The 21,992-nt window shown below is 37.9% G+C and overlaps 1 protein-coding gene across 13 annotated transcripts in view; it reads left to right on the top strand.

The window, feature by feature from the left end:
- UNC80 (unc-80 homolog, NALCN channel complex subunit) overlaps positions 1-21,992 on the top strand; it is a 225,708-nt gene that overhangs the window by 11,479 nt on the left and 192,237 nt on the right. For all 13 annotated transcript variants that reach the window (XM_003925592.4, XM_074399089.1, XM_074399092.1 and 10 more), the window contains exons 5-7: positions 3,216-3,339; positions 6,620-6,693; positions 10,229-10,368. In XM_003925592.4, coding sequence (XP_003925641.1) covers positions 3,216-3,339; positions 6,620-6,693; positions 10,229-10,368 — 338 coding nt within the window. The remainder of the gene's footprint in view (positions 1-3,215; positions 3,340-6,619; positions 6,694-10,228; positions 10,369-21,992) is intronic.

Here is a 21,992-nt window from a genome sequence, read left to right as displayed (position 1 = left end):
ATAATAGTTGTTTGTTTAAATCTTTCTAAGCTACTAGTAAATAAATTTAGAATTGCTTCATGACATCATGGAAACAGATTCTCAGTGAAAGCAAGAAAAGCATCTAAAATGTGGGTATATTGCCTCTATCTGTGCTTACACTTCTGGCTTTTCTCAGGACCCTTCTAGGCTATCCGCTTCACAACTGTTTGAATGATAAAGAGTGTCCTCTCCAGTTACTGAGTTTCTGTTTGTGTGTGTATACCCAGCATTGTGTGTTCCATTAAAAGGAACTCCAGAATAGACATTAGTCTATTAGTCCCAGAGTTTACACATTCATCCAACTTAGGAAGACTGACAAAAGAAGATACCAATGCAAGAGAAGGCCATAAGTGCTGCAGGGATTCAGGTCTAAAGAGTGATTGGATTTATTTGGAGAAGGTAAAACATGTTCAGTTAATGAACGCATTAGTTTGGTATTGTATTGATGCTCAAGAGAAAATGCACAGAAGAAGATCTCAACTTGTATTCAAGAAATATACAATCTGCTTGGAGATGTATCAAGTAAAACAAAGTGATGAGCATGACCGTCAGTGAGTGCTGTGCCAAGCTAATAGATCACATGCTAAAGCCCAGGATTTCAGTGCAAGAGAGATTACTCCCTGCTGCAGTTTCTACTGGAGTTTTACTTGTGTCAAGATTTCACATGAGAAACATGGACTGAATTCAGAAACTATTAAAACCAGGTCAGTTGAGGATTGGTTCCTGTATATGTGGAGACAAATCTGACAAGATTTTCTTAATATTAATTTCCTGCATCTACATGCAATATCATGCAGACTTCCTCATGTCCCTTCCAAGGGAATTTGGGTTACTCTCTTCTTAACTCCACAGCTGTCTGTCTAACTGCTTACTTGCTATCTCTAGCTTAATGTTCAACAGGTATCTCATGTCTAAAACTAGGGTTCTGAAATCCCCAAACCTGCTCCTCCTTCATCTTACCTATCTTTCTTAATCACAAAGCCAAAAATCCTTGACATCTTTTTCTCATGCTCCACTGTCAGACTACTAGCAAATTCTCTAAGTTGTATCTTTAAAATGCATTGAGAACCTACCACTTTGCATTTTGCCCTCTGTCTAATCATCTTTCACCTAGATGATAACAGTAGCTTCTGAAATAGTCTCTTCTTTCACCATTGCCCTTTCTAAAACTATTCTCAACAGCCTGAGTGAACCTATTAAAAAATACATCTAGTCATGTCACTCTGCTACTCGAAAACTTACAGTGGCTTTCCATCTTAATAATTGCTAAAGTCCTTATCATGACCTATCAGGCGGTCTATTATCTAGCACTCAATGACTTCTCCAATTTTATTTTTTTTCTACTTTTCTCACATTCACTTGACTCTGGCCACACTGTCTCTTGGCTACTTCTGAACACACTAGGCACACTTAGGGCCTTTGTGTTTGCTGATTCTCTTTCATAGAATACTTTACCTGGAGATAGTTACATGATAGAGCCTTCATTTTATTCAGAACTTTACTCAAAAGTCACTTTCTCAGTAAGGCTTCACCTGATCTTCTGGTCTAAAATGACAACACGTTGGCTGACGCAGCCCTTCACTTCTTCCTTGAACTGTGGAAGATTTTTGTATGCCTTATTCACTGTTGTATTTAGAACCTAGAATAGTACCAGGTATATAGTAGGTGCTGTATAAATATTTACAGAATAAATGCAGAATAAATTTAGCCAAATCCTTTATGTGCTTTTCTAATACTTCCACAGTGAATCCTAGAGACTTTCCCATTGTGGGAACTGAGTAGTTCTGTTGCCAAGTAGTGTCAGAATCCCAGTCTAACCTTTAGGTTTCTTTTCACTATGTACAGAGTTGCTTTTCTTTTTTTATTTTTCCTGTTGCTTCTAAGTTCTTTTCCTTCTGTCTCAATGGTTTTCAACCTCAGCTATGTGTGAGAATCACCAGGGGGATCTTTAGAAAATCTCACAGGATGCTAATTTAATGGGTCTGAGTAGGGGAAATAAGTGATACCTGGGCCTCTTAGATTTAAAAACTCCCCTGGTGATTATAATATGCAAGCTGGGATTGCAAATCATTGCTCTAAGTGAGTCCCTGGGTCTCAGATGTATTCATTAATCTGTGATCACATTCTCTGCTTCTATATTTACATTGTTTTGAGAGACTGAGGTGTTTAAGATATAATCTCAAAATGTCACATATTTATACTTATACAATATGATATTGCATTTTAAACATCTCAGCCTCTCAAAGCAATGTGAAGATGTGAAAAGAAAGCAGATAATATGCTCATAGAAGATACTTTAAACCATAGATAAATGAGTGAGCATGGGTTGCAAAGTCAGCCCTATTCAGCAAGTATTTATTGAGTGTCTGTTTTGCACACAGTTCCTAATGCTATATGAAACACTGTGATGATGCTCAAGGCTGAGAGGGAAGGAGGGTGCTTGATTTATCCTTGTCCTCAAGAAATTAAAGGTTTTCAAGACAACATTACAAAATAATACACTATGAAGTGTCAAAATATATGTACCTGACTCCATAAAATATAAGAAAAGATATGGACTGGACAATAGAAAGTCAAAATAGCCAGTGGCTGAGTATTTTGCCTTATGAGGGAGAAATAAGGACAATTAAATAATTAAGAGGAATGACAATAATAACCATTAAGATGGAGTCTTACTCTGCAGCCGGAGTGCAATGGTGCAATCTCGGCTCACTGCAACCTCCAACTTCCTTGTTCAAGCAATTCTCCTGCCTCAGCCTCCCAAGGAGCTGGGATTACAGGCACGCACCACCATGCCCAGCCAATTTTTGTATTTTTAGTAGTGATGGTGTTTCACCATGTTGGCCAGGATGGTCTTTATCTCCTGACCATGTGATTCACCAACCTCGGCCTGCTAAAGTGTTGGGATTACAGGTGTGAGCCACCATGCCTGGCCGAAAGAAACGTTTTGATTGGTCATTAATTTTGGATAAAGCAGACAACTGGGATTTTCATAGTAATTACAGTGATAACTTTGGGTTATTAGTTTATTCTAGAAACATTCATCTGAGTGATGAGAGAAGGTTTGGCAGATAAATCCACTCTGAAAATAACCTTGTGAATGATGTTAATCCTTGCATTGATTGGTCTCTTTTAGCAGTTGTTACCTACCAGTTATTGGACATAGATCTTCTCTTCCCCCACTCCCTCACCAGGAATCTGACCTCACCTTCCGCCTGGCCAGTGGGCTTGTTATATGGCAGCCCATGTGGGAACACAGACAGCCTGAAGTCTCTGGCTTTACTGCACTGGTAAAGCCCATCAGGAACATCATCACAGGTTTGTAACTTGGACACTCACTGGGACAGTATTAACAGATTCTCTCACACATAGTAGTTAGAGTGACAGGATGATTTGCCCTAAGAAGTAAAAAAGAAGCAAATACCTCCATGGAGTTAAGTGTCATGATATAGGGCTTATTCACATGAGTCGAAACTACTCTGAATCAAGAGCACATATTTTTCTATTGCAAACTTTGGGCAATTCATTTAGACTTCCTGTGCCTCAGCTTCCTCATATGTAAAATGGAAATTTAAATATCATATTAATACTACTTACAAGATTATGATAAGGAATGGAGCTAAGATATGTTAAACTGCTTAGAAGAATGTCTGGGACATAGTAAGTGGCAGGTGCGATTATTATTATGTTATCATCATCATCATGGAAAATGGAGTAGAGTCTCCGTAACAAAATCATCTTAGTGTTTTATTGTTATCAAAGCATTTCTCTTCAGGAATTGTCTCATGAAATAGTCCCATTGTGGAATTGCAGAATGAGTACAACATGATAGATTGAAAAGTGCATGGCAGGCTCACACCTCACTCCAAATCTATCTCTTACTATGTATGTAACCTAACTTTCCCAAGCATTTCCTTTTAGATAAAATTGAGATGATAATGCCAACATATAGGGCTTTTTAGTAAGAAGTAAATGAGACTGCATTAAGTGCCTGCTTTATAGTAAGTGCTTAATAAATTCTAGTCTTCTACTCCCAACTCTATTTTTAGCATTAATAATAAAATTTTTAAAAATAAATTAGGTGGAAAATCTACAGAAGCATATATATACATACATATATATTTTTAAAATATACCACACACACATATAATTTGCTTAATTCATAAGGGTTTTGTGCAGACAATGGACAATCTTTTTTATTAATACATAAACTATAATTTAGCACATATATAAAAACTACTAAGAAATCATGTCCCTACATGGAAGGGCTTGGGCCATTTACTTCGCCTCCTTTTGTTTCTGGATGATATTCACAATGGATTTCTTCTCCCTCTGCCTGATGCCTGTGGACTTGAAGCAGTGCCCAGCATCTGAGGGGAAATTAGACTCAGCTTAGACAGCATAACTAGAAGAAAAAGTAATGGCACATGGTAACCTTGATAAGTCACCTTCCATCTCAGCAGCAGTTTATTTACAATTTAAATGAGACATTGCCATCTTAGTTTTTCACTGTTCTTGGTCTTCAGGTAAAGATGTAACTGATTTGAATTTTACCTCCAGGACAGCTTAATGTAGTAGCTAAAGCACAGACTCTAAAGTCAGTCTAGGTTAGAAACTTCATGCAAGGGTCAAGTGACTTTGGGAAAGTTTAACTCACTGTGCTTCAGTTTCTTCCCTTGTAAAATTGACATAATAATATGGTAGTATTATTGAGTTATTTTAAGGGTTAAATGAGTTATAGTTTTGTGCCATGTAACAGCATTTTGGTCAATGACTGTGTCTACAACAGTCGTCCCATAAGATCACAATGGAGCTGAAAAACTGTCACCTAGTGGTCTTGCAGCCATGGTAACCCAGCAGGAGACATTACTCAGGTGTTTGTGGTGATGCTGTTGTAAACAAACCTACTGCACTGCCTGTTTATTATAAAAGTATAGCCCATAAAATTATATACAGCACATAATACTTTATAATAATAGCCAACAACTATATAACCGGTTTATGCATTTATTCTACCATGCTTTTAATTGTTAGAGTATATTTCTTCTACTTCTACTATATATTTTTATTATTTTTAAAAAGTTAACTGTAAAACAATCTCAGGCAGGTCCTTTAGGAGATGTGCCAGAAGGAGGCATCGTTATCATAAAAGATGACAATTCCATTTGTGTTATTGCCCCTGAAGACCTTCCTTTGAGACAAGACATGAAGGTGGAAGACGGTGATACAGATGATCTTGATGCTGTGTAGGCCTAGGCCAGGCATCCCCAAACTACGGCCCCCTGAGGCCATTTATCCCATCCCCGCCGCACTCAGGAAGGGGCACCTCTTTCATTGGTGGTCAGTGAGAGGAGCACAGTATGTGGCGGCTCTCCAACGGTCTGAGGGACAGTGAACTGGCCCCCTGTGTAAAAAGTCTGGGGATGCCTGGCCTAGTCAAATGTGTGTGTCTGTGTCTTGTTTTTACCAGAAAAACAGGAATGCCTGGCATGTAGTGAGTAAGCAGTGGCTGCACTTGTTTCAAAACAAAAAAGTTTTAAAAGTAAAACAAATATATAAAAGCATAAAATAAACATACAAAAAACATACAACATACTTTTATACTTTTTAATACATACTGTATTACATACTAGTATATATAGTAATATATACTATAAAATATATTAAAAGTATAAAATATGAAAATATATAAAATAAAAGTAAAAAATAAATTTATAAATATATGACTATATTAAAAAGCACATAGAATAAGGTTACAAAGAAATTAAATATTTTTGTGCAGCTGATATGTTTTAAGCTAAGTGTTTTGACAAGAGTCAAAAAGTTTAAAAAACTAGAATGTTTGCAAGCTAAAGTTAATTTATTATTAAAGAGAAAAACTTTTCAAAAATAGATTTAGTAAAGCCTTCACGTTCACTCGCTACTCACTCTCTGATTCACCCAGAGCAACACCCACTCCTGCAAGTTCCATTCATGGTAAGTGCTCTATATGGGGGTATCATTTGTTATCTTTTATATCGTATTTTTACTGTACATTTTCTGTGTTTAGATGCAAAAATACTATTGTGTTATATTTGCCTACAGGATTCAATACAGTAACATACTGTACAGGTTTGTAGCCTAGAAGCTCTAGGCTATATCATATAGCCTAGATTTGTAGGTGGCTATACCATCTAGGTTTGTATAAGTAAACTCTATGATGTTTGCACACTGATAAAATTGCCTAACAACATATTTCCCAGAACATATCTTTGTCCTTAAGTGATTCATGACAGTATATGTAAAATGCTTAGAGAACTTGGCATATATTAGGTGCCGAGTAGGTGTTAACTATTATCATGATTTTTAGTATTGCCAACTTTTTAGCACCTTAACTTACTGAGTCAGACTGAAGAGATGAGTATCTACAATGATAACCAAAAACTGCTAAGATTTTCGAATTGGTTATTTGAATTTCTCTTACAATGTGCATTAAAGTCTTCTTTTAAAGTAATAATGTTCTATTAAAATGGCTTTTTTATTTGAAAAAGAAGTGAACTTATGAAATAAGAAGCACTTATAACCTTATAAAACGATGGAACTTCTTCCATCTTTTCAGCCAAGAGAAGTTCTCCTATCAACAGTCAAAGCCGGTCCTGTGAATCGCCAAATCAAGACGCAGGACACTTAGAGGTTAGTTTATTATAATCATAAGAAGAAGGGAGGCAGTAAGTCCTTAGATACAGTATAGTGTGAAGGAAAGACATGAATTCTAGAATCACACTACCAGGCTCAAAGCCACTCCTCCTTCCTGAATGTGCAATTTTTAACAGCCTCAGGTTTTTATCAGTCGTCTATGAAAATTAATTTTCTGTATCTCCCCAAATCATGGAGGTGCTGAAACAAGGCAATATACAACTAGTGTTTTATCTCAGTGGTTAGTGTTTAATGAGTTGTGCTTTATCTCAGTGGCTAGCATGTAACACTCATTAAGTGTTAGTTATCATTACATCCCAGATTAAATAACATATCACCTTGCTCTCAATTATTGAATCCCTTGATGTTTGTTAAGTAACTCTGATGTAGGCAGAATATTGCTGCTGGAGGTCAGGAGGAGGGAGTTGAAAGGAGGTATAAGATAGTCCTACCCCTCAAGGAATCTAAAGTTTAATGAGGGGTCAAGATTAACCCAAATAAAACAGAAGATGCAAAATACGATATAAGACGCAGAATATAATTCAGTGCAAATTTGTCACGTTTGGTCAAGAAAAGAAATGAAGGCCAGAGTAACTGAAAGCTACATAGAAATCGATACTACTATTAACTTATGCCATTAAACGACCTGCTTTCACTTTCAGTTCAACATGTGCAAAGTGAAACTTGCTGCCTTCCAACAAAATTGGGTCCTCTTTCCAGCTGTTATTACTGCCAGGAATATCATCACCCTTTTTACCCTCCAACCTGGAAATGTTGGAGTACTATTACAGCTACCATTTACTGAGCAATTACTAAGTACATACACTGTGATTTACATGCTGAAAGATATATATATATATATATATATATATATATATATATATATATATATATTTCACATTTAACATCTTTGAAATTGAGTATGCTTGACAATCTTCAGCCTTTTGTAATCTCCCTACTGGTAGCTGTCTTGATATGGTTGTAATTCTTGTGCAGCATGAATTTGGTCATTTCCAGCATCTGAATTTGTAGCATCAGGGTCAGTGGAATAAGTATATGTCAGAGGGAATAGTGGAGCACTATTTTAAGAAATAACACTCTTGATATGAGGAGGTTATTCTTTGGAAAAACTCAAATATTAATAATTCTGGGTTGAAAATTTTAAATGTGAAGTTTCAGGAATACCTACACCAATTTATTTCACTTATACTTTCCTCTTACATAAACACAGGATGGAAATATAATAAAAAAGCTATGCCTAAGTAAGTGTAAAATAGCTCTTTCAGCAAGTATAAAATAAAAATCCTCAATGATAAGAAGTAAAATGTCCTAGTTTAATTAACAGGGTATTTTTTTCTTAAGGTTACATAAAATAATGGTGTGTCTTATACATCTTATATACAATGACATCTTAGATGCAATGAAATATGTACATCTCATATTATGTTCTACTTAATCCTATCGATTTGATTTCCTGCTAAGTCATATTGTTTTCTTTTTGTTATGCTGCTAAGATGTTTTCTTTATTCCTTATGCCCACTATTATCCTCTAATTCAGGCCCTCATAACTAAATTGCCGCTGGACCTACCTAATTGAATTTTCTACTTCTAGACTCTTCTTCACACAAATACTACTTAATAATTCCTAATGTTCCTAATATGTCATTTATTTATTAACTCACCATTCCATGAAAGGCATGTTGTGCACAGTGCCATCCTTTTATCACATCTCTTTCTCTTTAGAAACCTGTAGTGTATCCTATTGACTATCACTGCAAAACCTAATTCCTCTCCCTGTTTTTTCCGCCTCCCACCACCTGGTACCACCTTTGTTAAGTGAACCTGTCTCTGATGACCCCATCAGTCAGTTAGTTAACTATTGTCTCTAACTTATAGTGCCTACTCATTGTAGCCTCCAAATCTTTGTTTTTATTGTTTCCTGTAACTGGAATCTTCTCTTTCCTTTGTCTAAATTTTATCTTTTTGAGGACAAGTTAAGATCTCAATTCCCCCTGAACTCTTGTTTAATTTGTCTAAGCCTGCACTGTCCAATATGATATGCTTTAAGCCCACATGGCTATTGAATACTTGAAATACAGCTAGTCTGAATTGAGAGTGTAAAATGTGCATCAGATTTTGAAAATGTAGTATAAGAAAGAATGTAGACTCAGTGTGGTGGCTCATACCTGTAATCCCAGCACTTAGGGAGGCTGAGGCAGGCAGATCACTTGAGCCCAGGTGTTCAAGACCAGCCTGAGCAACATGGCGAAACTCTATCTCTACTAAAAATAGCAAAATTAGTGGGGTATGGTTGCACATGCCTGTAGTCCCAGCTACTTGGGAGGCTAAGTAGAGAGGATCACCTGAGCCTGGAACGTGGAGGTTGCAGTGAGCCAAGATCACATCACTGCACTCTAGACTGGGTAAGTGAGACCCTGTCTTAAAAAAAAAAAAAAATCTCAATAATTTTTATATTGATTCTATGCTGAAATGATAATTGAGTTAAAAATAATATATTATTAAAAATAATTTCACCTGTTCCTTTTCACTGTTTTTAATGTGGCCTCTACAAAATTTAAAATCAGATATATGGCTGTTTGTGGCTTACATTATATTTCTATTGGACATGCTTCTCTGGCCTTTACATACCTGTCTTGAGACTTACGTGTAAGTTCATGAGTTTAAGGTTCAGATTCATTTAATTTTTTAAATCTCTCAAATCACCTAACATGAGGCACAGATAGTATACTTATGCTAAAGAATTTTATGGTCAAGTTTAAAAGACTTAATTCATCAAATTTCTAGCTATATTTGTCTCTCTGTCCATCATGATTGAATAATGCCTTATTTTGTGTATAAAAATTAAAATCGTAAGGGCTAACCTTCCATGATAGATTGTTGAGGGTCTTTATACTTTAGTAAAGAATTTCACCTATAATGCCTATGGGAAAATATCTCACATTACTTGGGCAGAATTACATTTATCGGCTAAATGTAATTAAAATAAGCTACCTGGTAAGAGAACTGCTGAATATGTACTTATAAATCAGAATAAAGGTCACTGTGTCCAATTAGAAAAGTGTATTGCATCTCTCCACTGATGAATGAAGAAAAAAGTTGAACCTTGCACTTCCATTCTCATGTTCTGGCTTCAATTTGATTAGTTCCTACTAACCTACTACTTCCATTTTAGCCTCATGCTTCTATTCAGTTCACCTTAGTATGATGAATTCTTGATGTGTAACTCTCCTGTAGATACTGGATATGAAGATGAAAAAGAAAATAGTTAAGAAAAAAATATATATGAAATTACTTTGCCTGATGCTTGAAATGACAGAGGTGATCCCTAGAAGTCTGTTTCTATTCTCTCTGAGATGAAGTCAAAATCCCTTGGCCCATGATATCATAATTAACTATGATGAAAAAATTCCATTTATGGAACCATGTATGTAATATGGTAGCTAATTCTAGAGGATATAGCTACAGGAAAAAAACAAAACAAAACCTAATCTGCTGTCTCTACCTCCAAAAGGGACTCCAGGTGGTTTGTGAAACATTCCAGTCAGATTCCATCTCACCCAAGGCCACCATTTCGGGCTGCCACCGAGGAAATTCCTTTGATGGAAGTCTGTCCTCCCAAACTTCCCAGGAAAGAGGCCCATCACATTCCAGGTACCTGATTGCAATGTTAGGGACAAAATGTATCACTGGTCACCAAAAATCAAATGTGCATTTTTAACTACTTTTGTAGCCTCTGTTCCTTAAAATATGTATTTGTATAATATGTGGATACATATTTTTGGTCAAGATATAATTAATAATTGCAGAAATATGCTGTGAATGACTCTTTTAAACAAACTAGGGTGAAAGTAGAAAGATGCTTCTGATTTAATGAGATGTCTGAATTAGATATTACTTAAAATCTTTAAGTGCAGAACTCAAGTGATGCTGTCAAAAGATTATGTTGCAGAGATGTTAATGGCTCTGTTTTAATTAATATATAAGGATATTTTATACCACTAGATCCTTGTATTAAAATTAGTGATTCTAAATTACATAGGAATTTAAAAGTCTGTTCTTCGTAAATATTCTAATCCTACCCCTGTTATTTGGTGTACATGGTGAATTCGCTCACAAACACCTTCCCCAGAAACAAGAACTAGTCTACTTCTTCTTACTCCCTGTTGAAATTATGGACACCTGGAGTCAGGAGGTTTGACACTACACCTATGGGGCAAGAGCTCCTAAGACTATTTGTGTATCCCTACTTTCAAATAAAATTATAGCCTAGTAATATATAGTATTTTTAAAAGGTACATTTTTAAGACTAGTTTTATTTAGGTATAACTTATATACTATAAAATTAACCTATTTTAAGTTTACAGTTTGATATGGTTGGGCTGTGTCTCCACTAAATCTCAACTTGAATTGTATTTCCCAGAATTCCCACATGCTGTGGGAGGGACCCAGGGGGAGGTAATTGAATCATGGGGGCCCATTTTTCCCGTGCTATTCTCATGATAGTGAGATAGTGCTTCTTCCTCATTTTCTTCTTGCCACCACCATGTAAGAAGCCTTTCACTTCCTACTATGATCCTGAGGCCTTCCCAGCCATGTGGAACTGTAAATCCAATTAAGCCTTTTTATGTTCCCAGTTTCAGGTATTTATCAGCAACATGAAAACAAACTAATAGAGTAAATTGGTACCAGTAGAGTGGGGTGTTGCTGAAAAGATACCCAAAAGAGTGGAAGTGACTTTGGAACTGGGTAACAGGCAGACATTGGAACTGTTTGAAGGGTTCAGAAGAAGACAGGAAAATGTCGGAAAGTCTGGAACTTCCTAGAGACTTCTTGAATGGCTTTGCTCAAAATGCTAATAATGACATGGACAATAAAACCAGGCTGAGGTGGTCTCAGATGGAGATGAGGAACTTGTAGGAAACTGGAGCAAAGGTGACTCTTGTTATATTTTAGCAAAGAGACTGGTGGCATTTTGGCTCTGCCCTAGAGATTTGTGGAACTTTGAACTTGAGAGAGATGGTTTAGGGTATCTGGAGTAGGAAATTTCTAAGCAGCAAAGCATTCAAGATGTGACTTGGGTACTGTTAAAGGCATTCAGTTTTAAAAGGAAAACAGCATAAAAGCTCAGAAAAGTTGCAGTCTGATTATGCAGTAGAAAAGAAAAAACCCATTTTCTGGGGAGAAATTCAAGCCAACTGAATAAATTTGCCTAACTAAGGAGCAAGGAGCCTAGTATTAATCCCCAAGACCATGGGGAAAATGTCTCCAGGCCATGTCAGAGATCTTCACAACAGCCCCTCCCATCACAGATCTGAAGATATAGGAGGAAAAAGTGGTTTTGTGGGCTGGGCCTGGGTCCTTGTGCTGTGTGTACCCTAGGGACTTGGTGTCCTGGGTCCCTGCTGCTCCAGCCATGGCTAAAAAGGGCCAACATAGAGCTTGGAATGTGGCTTCAGAGGGCAGAAGCCCCAAACCTTAGCAGCTTCCACGTGGTGTTGACCCTATGGGTACACAGAAGTCAAGAATTGAGGTTTGGGAACCCTGCCTAGATGTTCCATACAAGCCTATTTCAGAAGATGTATGGAAACGCCTGGATGCCTAGGCAGAGGTTTGCTGCAGGTGCAGGACCCTCATAGAGAACCTCTGCTAGAGTGCAGAGGGAAATGTGGGGTCAGATCCCCCATCGGATCCCTAGTAGGGTGCTGCCAGGCGGGGCTGTGAGAAGAGGGCCATCGTCCTTCAGACACCAGAATGGTAGATCCGCCAATGGCTTGGATCATGCACCTGGAAAAGCCACAGACACTCAACCTCAGCCCATGAAAGCAGGCAGGAGGGAGGCTGTACCCTGCAAGGCCACAGGGATAGAGCTGCCCAAGACCATGGGAACCCACCTCTTGCCTCAGCATAACCTGGATGTGAGATCTCAGGTTAAAGGAGATCATTTTGGAGTTTTATAGTTTGACTGTTCTGCTGGACTTTGGACTTGCATGGCCCCTGTAACCCCTTTGTTTTGGCCAATTTCCAGTTTTTCTCATCTGGAACAGCTGTATATACCCAATACCTGTAACCCACATTGTATCTAGGAAGTAAATAACTTGCTTTTTATTTTACAGGCTCATGGGTGAAAGGAACTTGCCTTGTCTCAGATGAGACTTTGGACTGTGGACTGTTGGGTTAATGCTGAAATGAGTTGACTTTGGGGAACTATGGCTGGGCGCGGTGGCTCAAGCCTGTAATCCCAGCACTTTGGGAGGCCGAGGCGGGTGGATCACGAGGTCGGGAGATCGAGACCATCCTGGTCAACATGGTGAAACCTCGTCTTTACTAAAAATACAAAAAATTAGCTGGGCATGGTGGCACGTGCCTGTAATCCCAGCTACTCGGGAGGCTGAGGCAGGAGAATTGCCTGAACCCAGGAGGCGGAGGTTGCAGTGAGCCGAGATCGCGCCATTGCCTGGGTAACAAGAGCGAAACTCCGTCTCAAAAAAAAAAAAAAAAAAAAAAAAAAAAGACTTTGGGGAACTATTGGGAAGGCATGGCTGGTTTTGAAAGAACTTGGAGGGGCCGGGGTGAAATGATGTGGTATGGCTGTGTCCCCACCAAATCTCAACTTGAATTGTATCTCCCAGAATTCCTGTGTGTTGTAGGAGGAACCCATGGGGAGGTAATTGATTCACGGGGGTCGGCCTTTCCCGTGCTGTTCTCATGATACTGAGTAAGTCTCACGAGATCTGATGGGTTTATCACTGGTTTCTGCTTTTGCTTCTTCCTCATTTTTCTCTTGCTTCCGCCGTGTAAGAAGCGATTTTCACATTTTGCCATGATTCTGAGGCCTCCCCAGCCATGTGGAACTATAAGTCCAATTAAAACTCTTTATGTTCCCAATTTCAGGTGTTTCTTTATCAACAGCTTGAAAATGAACTAATACACAGTTTAATGATTTTTACTCCAATTTAGGAACATTTTCATCACCCCAAAATTTTCCTTGTGCCCACCCTTTGTGTCACTCCCATTCCTACACCCAGCCCAAGATAACCACTAATATACTTTTTATTTCTATTGGATTGCATTTCTAGACATTTCATGTAAATGGATTCATATAGTCTATGGCCTTTTGCATCTGGCTTCTTTCACCTAGCATAATGTTTTTGAGATTTAGTCACATTATTACAGCGTGTATTAGTAATTCATTCCTTTCTATTGTTAAATAATATTCTTTTATTTATTTCTTCTAAAAAGAATAAAATGGGACACATGTGCAGAATATGCAGGTTTATTACATAGGTACATGAGTGCCATGATTGTTTGCTCTACCTATTGATTTGTCCCCTAACTTCCCTCACCTCAGCCCCCACCTCACAACAGGTCCTGGTGTTTGTTGTCCCTCTATGTATGACCATATGTTCTCAGTGTTCAACTCCCACTTATGAGTGAGAACATGTGGTATTTGGTTTTCTGTTCCTGTGTTAGTTTTCTGAGGATGATGGCTTCCAGTTTCATCCATGTCCCTGCAAAGCACGTGATCTCTTTTCTTGTTATGGCTGCATAGTATTCCATGGTATATATGTACCACATTTTCTCTAACTAGTCTATCATTGATGGGCATTTGGATGGGTTCCATGTCTTTGCTATTGTAAAGAGTGCTGTGGTAAACATATGTGTGCATGTGTCTTCATAATAGAATGATTTATATTCCTTTGGGTATATAGCCAGTAATGGGATTGCTTGGTCAAATGGTATTTCTGGTTCTAGATCTTTGAGGAATCACCACACTGTCTTCCACAATGGTTGAACTAATTTACATTCCCACAAACAGTGTAAAAGCATTCCTATTTCTCCACAGCATCATCAGCATCTATTGTTTCCTGACTTTTTAATAATCACTATTCTGACTAGTGTGAGGTGGTATCTCATTGTGGTTTTGATTTGCATTTCTCTGATGATAAGTAAGGTTGAGCTTTTTTTATATTTTTGTTGGCTGCATATGTCTTCTTTTGAGCAATGTCTGTTCATATCCTTTGCCCACTTTTTGATGGACTTTTTTTGTTTTCTTCTTGTAAATATGTTTAACTTTCTTATAAATTCTGGATATTAGACCTTTGTCAGATGGGTAGATTGCAAAAGTTTTCTCCCATTCTGTAGGTTGCCTGTTCACTCTGATGATAGTTTCTTTTGCTGTGCAGAAGCTCTTTAGTTTAATTAGATCCCATTTGTCAATTTTGGCTTTTGTTGCAATTGCTTTTGGCATTTTAGTCATGAAGTCTTTGCCCATGTCCGTGTCCTGAATGGCATTGCCTAGGTTTTCTTTTAGGGTTTTTATGGTTTGGGGTTTTACATTTAAGTCTTTAATCCACCTTGAGTTAATTTTTTTATAATGTTTAAGAAAGGAGTCCAGTTTCAGTTTTCTGTATATGGCTAGCCAGTTTTCCCAGCATCATTTACTAAATAAGAGATCATTTCCCTATTGCTTGTTTTTGTCAGGTTTGTTGAAGATCATATGGTTGTAGATGTGTGGTGTTATTTCTGAGGTCTCTGTTATGCTTCATTATGCTATATGTCTGTTTTGGTACCAGTACCATGCTGCCTGGTAATATAGTTGGAAGTCAGGTGGCATGATGCCTCCAGCTTTGTTCTTTTTGCTTAAGATCATCTTGGCTATACAGATTTTCTTTGATACTTCTTTGATAGCATAAAAAAATTTAAATAAATTTTAAATTTAATTTATTTTAAATTTATTATTTTATTTTAAAAAATAAAACAAGTGTTTTTCTAAGTTTGTGAAGAACGTCAATGGTAGTTTGATGGGAATAGCATTGAATCTATAAATTACTTTGGGCAGTATGGCCATTTTCACAATACTGATTCTTCCTATCCAGGAGGATGGAATGTTTTTCCATTTGTTGTGTCCTCTCTTATTTCCCTGAGCAGTGGTTTGTAGTTCTCCTTGAAGAGGTCTTTCACATCCTTTGTTAGTTGTATTCTTAGGTATTTTATTTTCTTCATAGCAAATGTGAATGAGAGTTCATTCATGATTTGGCTCTCTGCTTGCCTATTGTTGGTGTAAAGGAATGCTTGTGATTTTTGCACAATTGATTTTGTGTCCTGAGACATTGCTGAAGTTGCTTATTAGTTCATGAAGTTTTAGGGCTGAGAAAATGGGGTTTTCTACATATGAAATCATGTCATCTGCAGACAGAGACAACTTGACTCCCTCTCTTCCTGTTTGAATACCCTTTATTTATTCCTCTTGCCTGATTGCCCTGGCCAGAACTTTCGATACTATGTTGAATTGGAGTGGTGAGGGAGGGCATCCTTGTCTTGTACCAGTTTTCAAAGGGAATCCTTCCAGCTTTTGCCCATTTAATAGGATACTGGTTATGGGTTTGTCAGAAACAGCTCTTATTATTTTGAAGTATGTTTCATCAATACCTAGGTATTGAGAATTTTTAACATGAAGGGATGTTGGGTTTTATCAAAGGTCTTTTCTGTGTCTATTGAGATAATCATGTGGTTTTTGTCTTTAGTTATATTTATGTGATGAATTAGGTTTATTGATTTGTGTATGTTGAACCACCATTGCATCCCAGGGATGATGCCGACTTGGTCATGCTGGGTAAGTTTTTGATGTGCTGCTGGATTCAGTTTGCCAGTATTTTATTGAGGATTTTTGCATCAGTGTTCATCAGGGATATTGGCCTGAAATTTTCTTTTTTGTTGTTGTTGTATCTCTTCCTGGTATTGGCATCAGGATGATGCTGACTTCATAAAGTGAGTTAGGGAGGAGTCTCTCCTTTTTAATTGTTTAGAATAGTTTCAGAAGGAATGGTAACAGCTCTTTTTTTTTTTGTATTTCGGTAGAATTCAACCATGAATCCATCTGGTCTTGGACTTTTTTTTTTTTCTTTTGGTTGGTAGGCTATTAATTACTGCCTCAATTTCAGAGTTTGTTATTGGCCTATTTAGGGTTCAACTTCTTCCTGGTTTGGTTTTGGTAGGGTGTATGCATCCAGGAGTTTATCCCTTTCTTATAGATTTTCTATTTTATTTGCATAGAGTTGTTTATAGTATTATCTGAGAGTAGTTTGCATTTCTGTGGGGTCAGTGGTGATATCCCCTTTATCATTTTTTATGATGTCTATTAGATTTTTCTCTCTCTCCTTCTTATTAGTCTAGCTAGGGGACTATCTGTTTTGTTAATTTTTTCAAAAACCTGGCTCCTGGATTTGTTGATTTTTTTGGAGAGTTTTTCAAGTCCCTATCTCCTTCAGTTCTTCCCTGATCTTAGTTATTTCTTATCTCCTGCTAGTTTTGGATTAGTTTGTTCTTGCCTTTCTAGCTCTTTAAATTGTTATGTTAGGGTGTCGATTTGAGATCTTTTTAGCTTTCCAATGTGGGCATTAGTGCAGTAAATTTCCCTTTTAACACTGCTTTAGCTGTGTCCCAGAGATTCTTGTACATTGTTTCTTTATTCTCACTGGTTTCGAAGAACTTCTTGATTTCTGCCTTAATTTCATTATTTACCCAGGATTAATTCAGGAACAAGTTATTCAATTTCCATGAAATTGTGTGGTTTTGAGTGAGTTTCTTAATCCCAATTTCTAATTAGATTTCACTGTGGTCTGAGAAACTGTTATGATTTCAGTTATATCACATTTGCTGAGGAGTGTTTTACTTCCAATTATGTAATCAACTTTAGAATAAGTGTCATGTGGCACTGAGAAGAATGTATATTCTGTTGATTTGTGGTTGAGAGTTCTGTAGACGTCTACTAGGTCCACTTGATCTACAGCTGAGTTCAAGTCCTGAATATCCTTGTTAATTTTCTGTCTTGTTGATCTAATACTAACATTGGAGTGTTAAAAGTCTCCCACTATTATTGTGTGGGAGTCTAAGTCTCTTTGCAGGTCTCTAAGAATTTGTTTTATGGATCTAGGTCAGGCGTCCCCAAACTTTTTACACAGGGGGCCAGTTCACTGTCCCTCAGACCGTTGGAGGACCACCACATGCTGTGCTCCTCTCACTGACCACCAGTGAAAGAGGTGCCCCTTCCTGAAGTGCGGCGGGAGGGCCAGATAAATGGCCTCAGGGGGCCGCATGCGGCCCGCTGGCTGTAGTTTGGGGACGCCTGATCTAGGTGCTTCTGTATTGGGTGTATATATATTTAAAATAGCTCTTCTTGTTGAATTGTTCCCTTTACCATTACGTAATGCCCTTATTTGTCTTTTTTTTGTTGTTGTTGTTTTTTTGTTGTTGTTGTTGTTGTTTTTTGTTTTGTCAGAGACTAGGATTGTAACCCCTGATTTTTTTTCTTTCCATTTGCTTGGTAAATTTTCCTCCATCCCTTTATTCTGAGCCTATGTGTGTCTTTGCATGTGAGATGGGTCTCCTGAATACAAAACACGAGTGGGTCTTGACTCCTTATTCAATTTGCCAGTCTGTGTTTTTTAACTGGGGCATTTAGCCCATTTAAAGCTAGTATTGTTATATGTGAATTTGATCCTGTCATCTATTTTAAAGATGTCAGTATTAGACAGATCAACAAGACAGAAAGTTAACAAGAATATACAGTGTCCTTTCTTCCACTTTGTTGTTTTGGCTGTTGATCCTTGTGTGTGCTTCACAAGATTCTCATTTTCTGTTTTGCAGTTCCATCAGGTCATTTATGTTCCTCTCTAAACTTGTTATTCTAGTTAGTAATTTCTCTAACCTTTTACAGGGTTATTTGCTTCTTTGCGTTGCATTAGAACATGCCCCTTTAGCTCAGCATAGTTTTTTATTACCCATCTTCTGAGGCCTATTTCTGCCAATTCGTCCATCTGATCCTCCGTCCAGTTCTGTGTCCTTGATAGAGAAATGTTGCGATCATTTGGAGAAGAGGTACTCCAGCATTTTGAGTTTTCAATATTTTTTTGTTGATTCTTTCTTGTGAGTTTGTGTAGTTTCAGTCTTTGAGGCTGCTGACTCTTGGATGGGGTTTTTGTGGGGGCTTTTTTGTTGTTGCTCTTGCTGATGCTGTTGTCGCTTTCTGCTTGTTTGTTTTTCTTTTTTAATAGTCTGGTCCCTCTTCTACAGCACTCCTACAGTTTGCTGGGGGTTCACTTCAGGCCTGTTCATCTGCTTTGCTCCCATGCCTGTAAATGTCATTCAAGGAGGTTGGAGAGCAGCAAAGATGTGTGCTTGCTCCTTCTGGACATTGGACATCGAGTGATGCCAGTAGGATTGCTCCTGTACAGGGTGACCAACAATCCCTGTAGGAGCGTCTCAGCACAGGGAGCAGGACCTGTTTAACGAAGCACTTTGTCCCCTGTGGAGAGGGTGTGTTTCGCTGGGGAGAAACCCACTCGTCTGGGCTTTCCAAATTCCTCAGAACTACCAGGAGGAGAGGCTAAATCTGCTGGTCCACAGTGACTGTGGTCACCCCTGCCCCCAGGGGCTTCTGCCTGGGGAGATCCGAATTCTGTCCCTGAGCCTCTGTCTGTAGTTATTGGAGATCCTGCAGGGAAGCCTCTCCCAATGAGGAAGGACGGGTCAGGTTTAGGCCTGAAGAGGCACTCTGGCCATAGACTGCCACCTCCAGTGTGTTAGGCTGTGGGGACAAGTCTTTCCCACTCTAGCTCCAGCAGGGAAAACGTGCAGCCTAGAGCTATAGAAATGGGTGCTGCCCTTTCCCCACCCAGGGAGCTTAGCGAATAAGGCAGTGCGAGTCCAAGTGCTGGCTGCTGCAGGAGCTCAAATAGCTTAGCCAGCAGCCACAGCCCTGGTGGTTGGCCCTCTCCCCGGGAGTTCCATAGCCTTAAGCGGATTCCAGCTGAGAGGCTATAAGAATCTGCATGTTCCGTGTTCTGGGGTTAGGATGCTTAGGCCGCGGTGGCATGGGTTTGTGAGTGGAATCTTCGGATCCGTGGGTTGCACAGTAATATGGAAAAAGCACGGTTTCCCCGGCTGGGTAGCAAACTCCACCTTGGCTAGGGGAGGGGGCTCCCCTACCCCGTGTGACTCTCAGGTGGGCCACCGAACCGCACTGTTTTTCCTTCTCTCCATGAGTCATGCCAGCCTTCTAGTAAATTTTGATGAGACAGCCTGGATACCTTGGTTGCTGGTGAAGGATTCACATGCTTATTATGCTTTTTTTCGATGGAAGCCTCTGAGCACCGAAGCTTCTAGTCAGCCATCTTGGCCCATTTTGTCTTTAAATAATATTCTACTGCATGAATCTGTCTTATGTTTTTTATCCACTCATCTCAGTCGATAGATATTTGGGTTATTTCCACTTTATATCTATTATGAATGATGCTGCTGCTAAAAGTGAGCACTTATGAATTTTTCTGTGGACATAGATTTTCAGTTCCATTGGTAGATAACTATGAGTAGAATTGGTGAGGTGCATGGAAAATTCATAATTTTTATAGAAATTGCCAACCTGTTTTCCAAAATGGCTGTACCATTTTACATTCCTTTTAGCAACATATGAGGGTGTGTTCCTTTATATCCTCAGGAACACTTGTTATTGTCTATCTTTCTTATTCTAGTCATTCTAGTGTGTATGAAGTCGGATCCAATTGTTTTAATTTACTTTTCCCTAATGAGTAATGATAAATATATTTTCATGTGATTATCAGCTATTTGAATGTGTTCTTTGAGGAAATGTTTGTTCAAACATTTTGCCCACTTTTTAAATAGATTGTCTTATTATTAAATTTTAAGAATGTTGTGTATATTCTGGATACCAGTACTTTATCAAAAAACAAAAACAAAAAAGAATTCACAGATATTTCCTCCTGGTATCTGACTTAACTTTTCATTTGATATTTTTTAAATGATCTACCTCCAACTGGCACTAGAATCAGGCTACATGGTTGCACTGTTTTTGAAAGATTTCTTAGAATTGTTGAAAGAACAGAGTCATATTAATACAATTTTTAACCAAAATATTATTATCTTGTACTTTAAAAATATAATATGTAAATAATGTATGTGTCTTTGTGTCTTTCTTTGGACTTAATTTTTTTGTTTGTTTGTAGAAAGTGATTTATTTAAAGAGAGAGAGAAAGAAGAGGAGAGAGAAAGAAGCAGCTAACTCTCACACTGAGTGAGAGAATCCAGAAAAATGGAATCCAGGAGAGGAAAGCAGCTTCCACACTGAGTGGAAGGGAATAGAGAGAGAGATGGAGTTTAGGAGGGGAAGACAGGCTTCCCACAAGAGAGTGTGGAAGGGGTTTTTGGACTTTAAAAGCAAGTGGCCTAGTTGAATAATCTGCTGGTAGAGACTATGAAATTTTGATAGCAACTTTGGTTGTGTAAACAGAATTATTTGTATTTATATACTGATTCACTGTCCCAGGTCAATGGCGATAAGCACTTAAAATTAAATAATATACATGGAGCCTTAAAAAGTTAAACTCATAGAAGTAGAATGATACTTATCAGAAACTGAGGATGGGGGTGGATAGGGAAAGGGAGATGTTGATCAAAGGGTACAAAATTTCAGTTAGACGGGAGGAAGGAGCTTTAGTGAGCTAGTATACAGAATGGTGACTACAATAAACAATAAAGTATTGTATATTTCAAAATTACTAAAAGAGCAGGTTTTAACTATTTTTACCCCAAAAAAGGTATGTGAGATGATGATGAATCTGTTACTTAGTTTGAGTTAATCATGCCACAATATAACCATATATTAAAACATCACATTGTACTTCATAAATATATAATATTATGCACCAATTTTAAATAAAAAATTGAAAGTTAAAAATTTTTAAAGTAATGCGGAAGGAACTCTGTGAGGATAACCAATCCAATCTCCTATCACCTAGCTGATGTACTAACAACTTTAATGAATGATCAATTTAATACTCCCTCATGAAGCTTGTTTTATTTTTAGATTGCTCTATTTAGTAGGAGGTCCTTATATGTGATAAAAATTTGCTTTTCTGCTAGTCTCTATCTATGGTTCTTGCTTTTTTTTTTTCTGCTGTATAACAAATTACAACAAGCTTAGTAAATGAAACAGCACACATTTATTATCTTTCAATTATAGGGAGAAACCCAGGGACAACTTAGTTGTGTTCTCTGCTTCAGGGTCTTACCAAGCTGAAATCTGGGTGTTGGCATGGACTGTAATTACTTCACAGGCTTAACTGGGGAAATATCTACTTACAGTTTTCCTCAGGTCGTTGACAGAATTTATTTCCTTGTTCTAGAACTGAGGTCCTTCTTTTCTTGCTGGATATTGGTTGGAGACTGGTGTTAGTTTCTGAAGCCTACCCACAGTTATT

The sequence above is a fragment of the Saimiri boliviensis genome, chromosome 5 (genome assembly GCF_048565385.1).
Source record: "Saimiri boliviensis isolate mSaiBol1 chromosome 5, mSaiBol1.pri, whole genome shotgun sequence".
In the NCBI taxonomy this organism is placed as follows: domain Eukaryota; kingdom Metazoa; phylum Chordata; class Mammalia; order Primates; family Cebidae; genus Saimiri; species Saimiri boliviensis.
The sequence above is the reverse complement of the archived record's forward strand: the minus strand, read 5'-3'. Positions and strand labels throughout refer to the sequence as shown.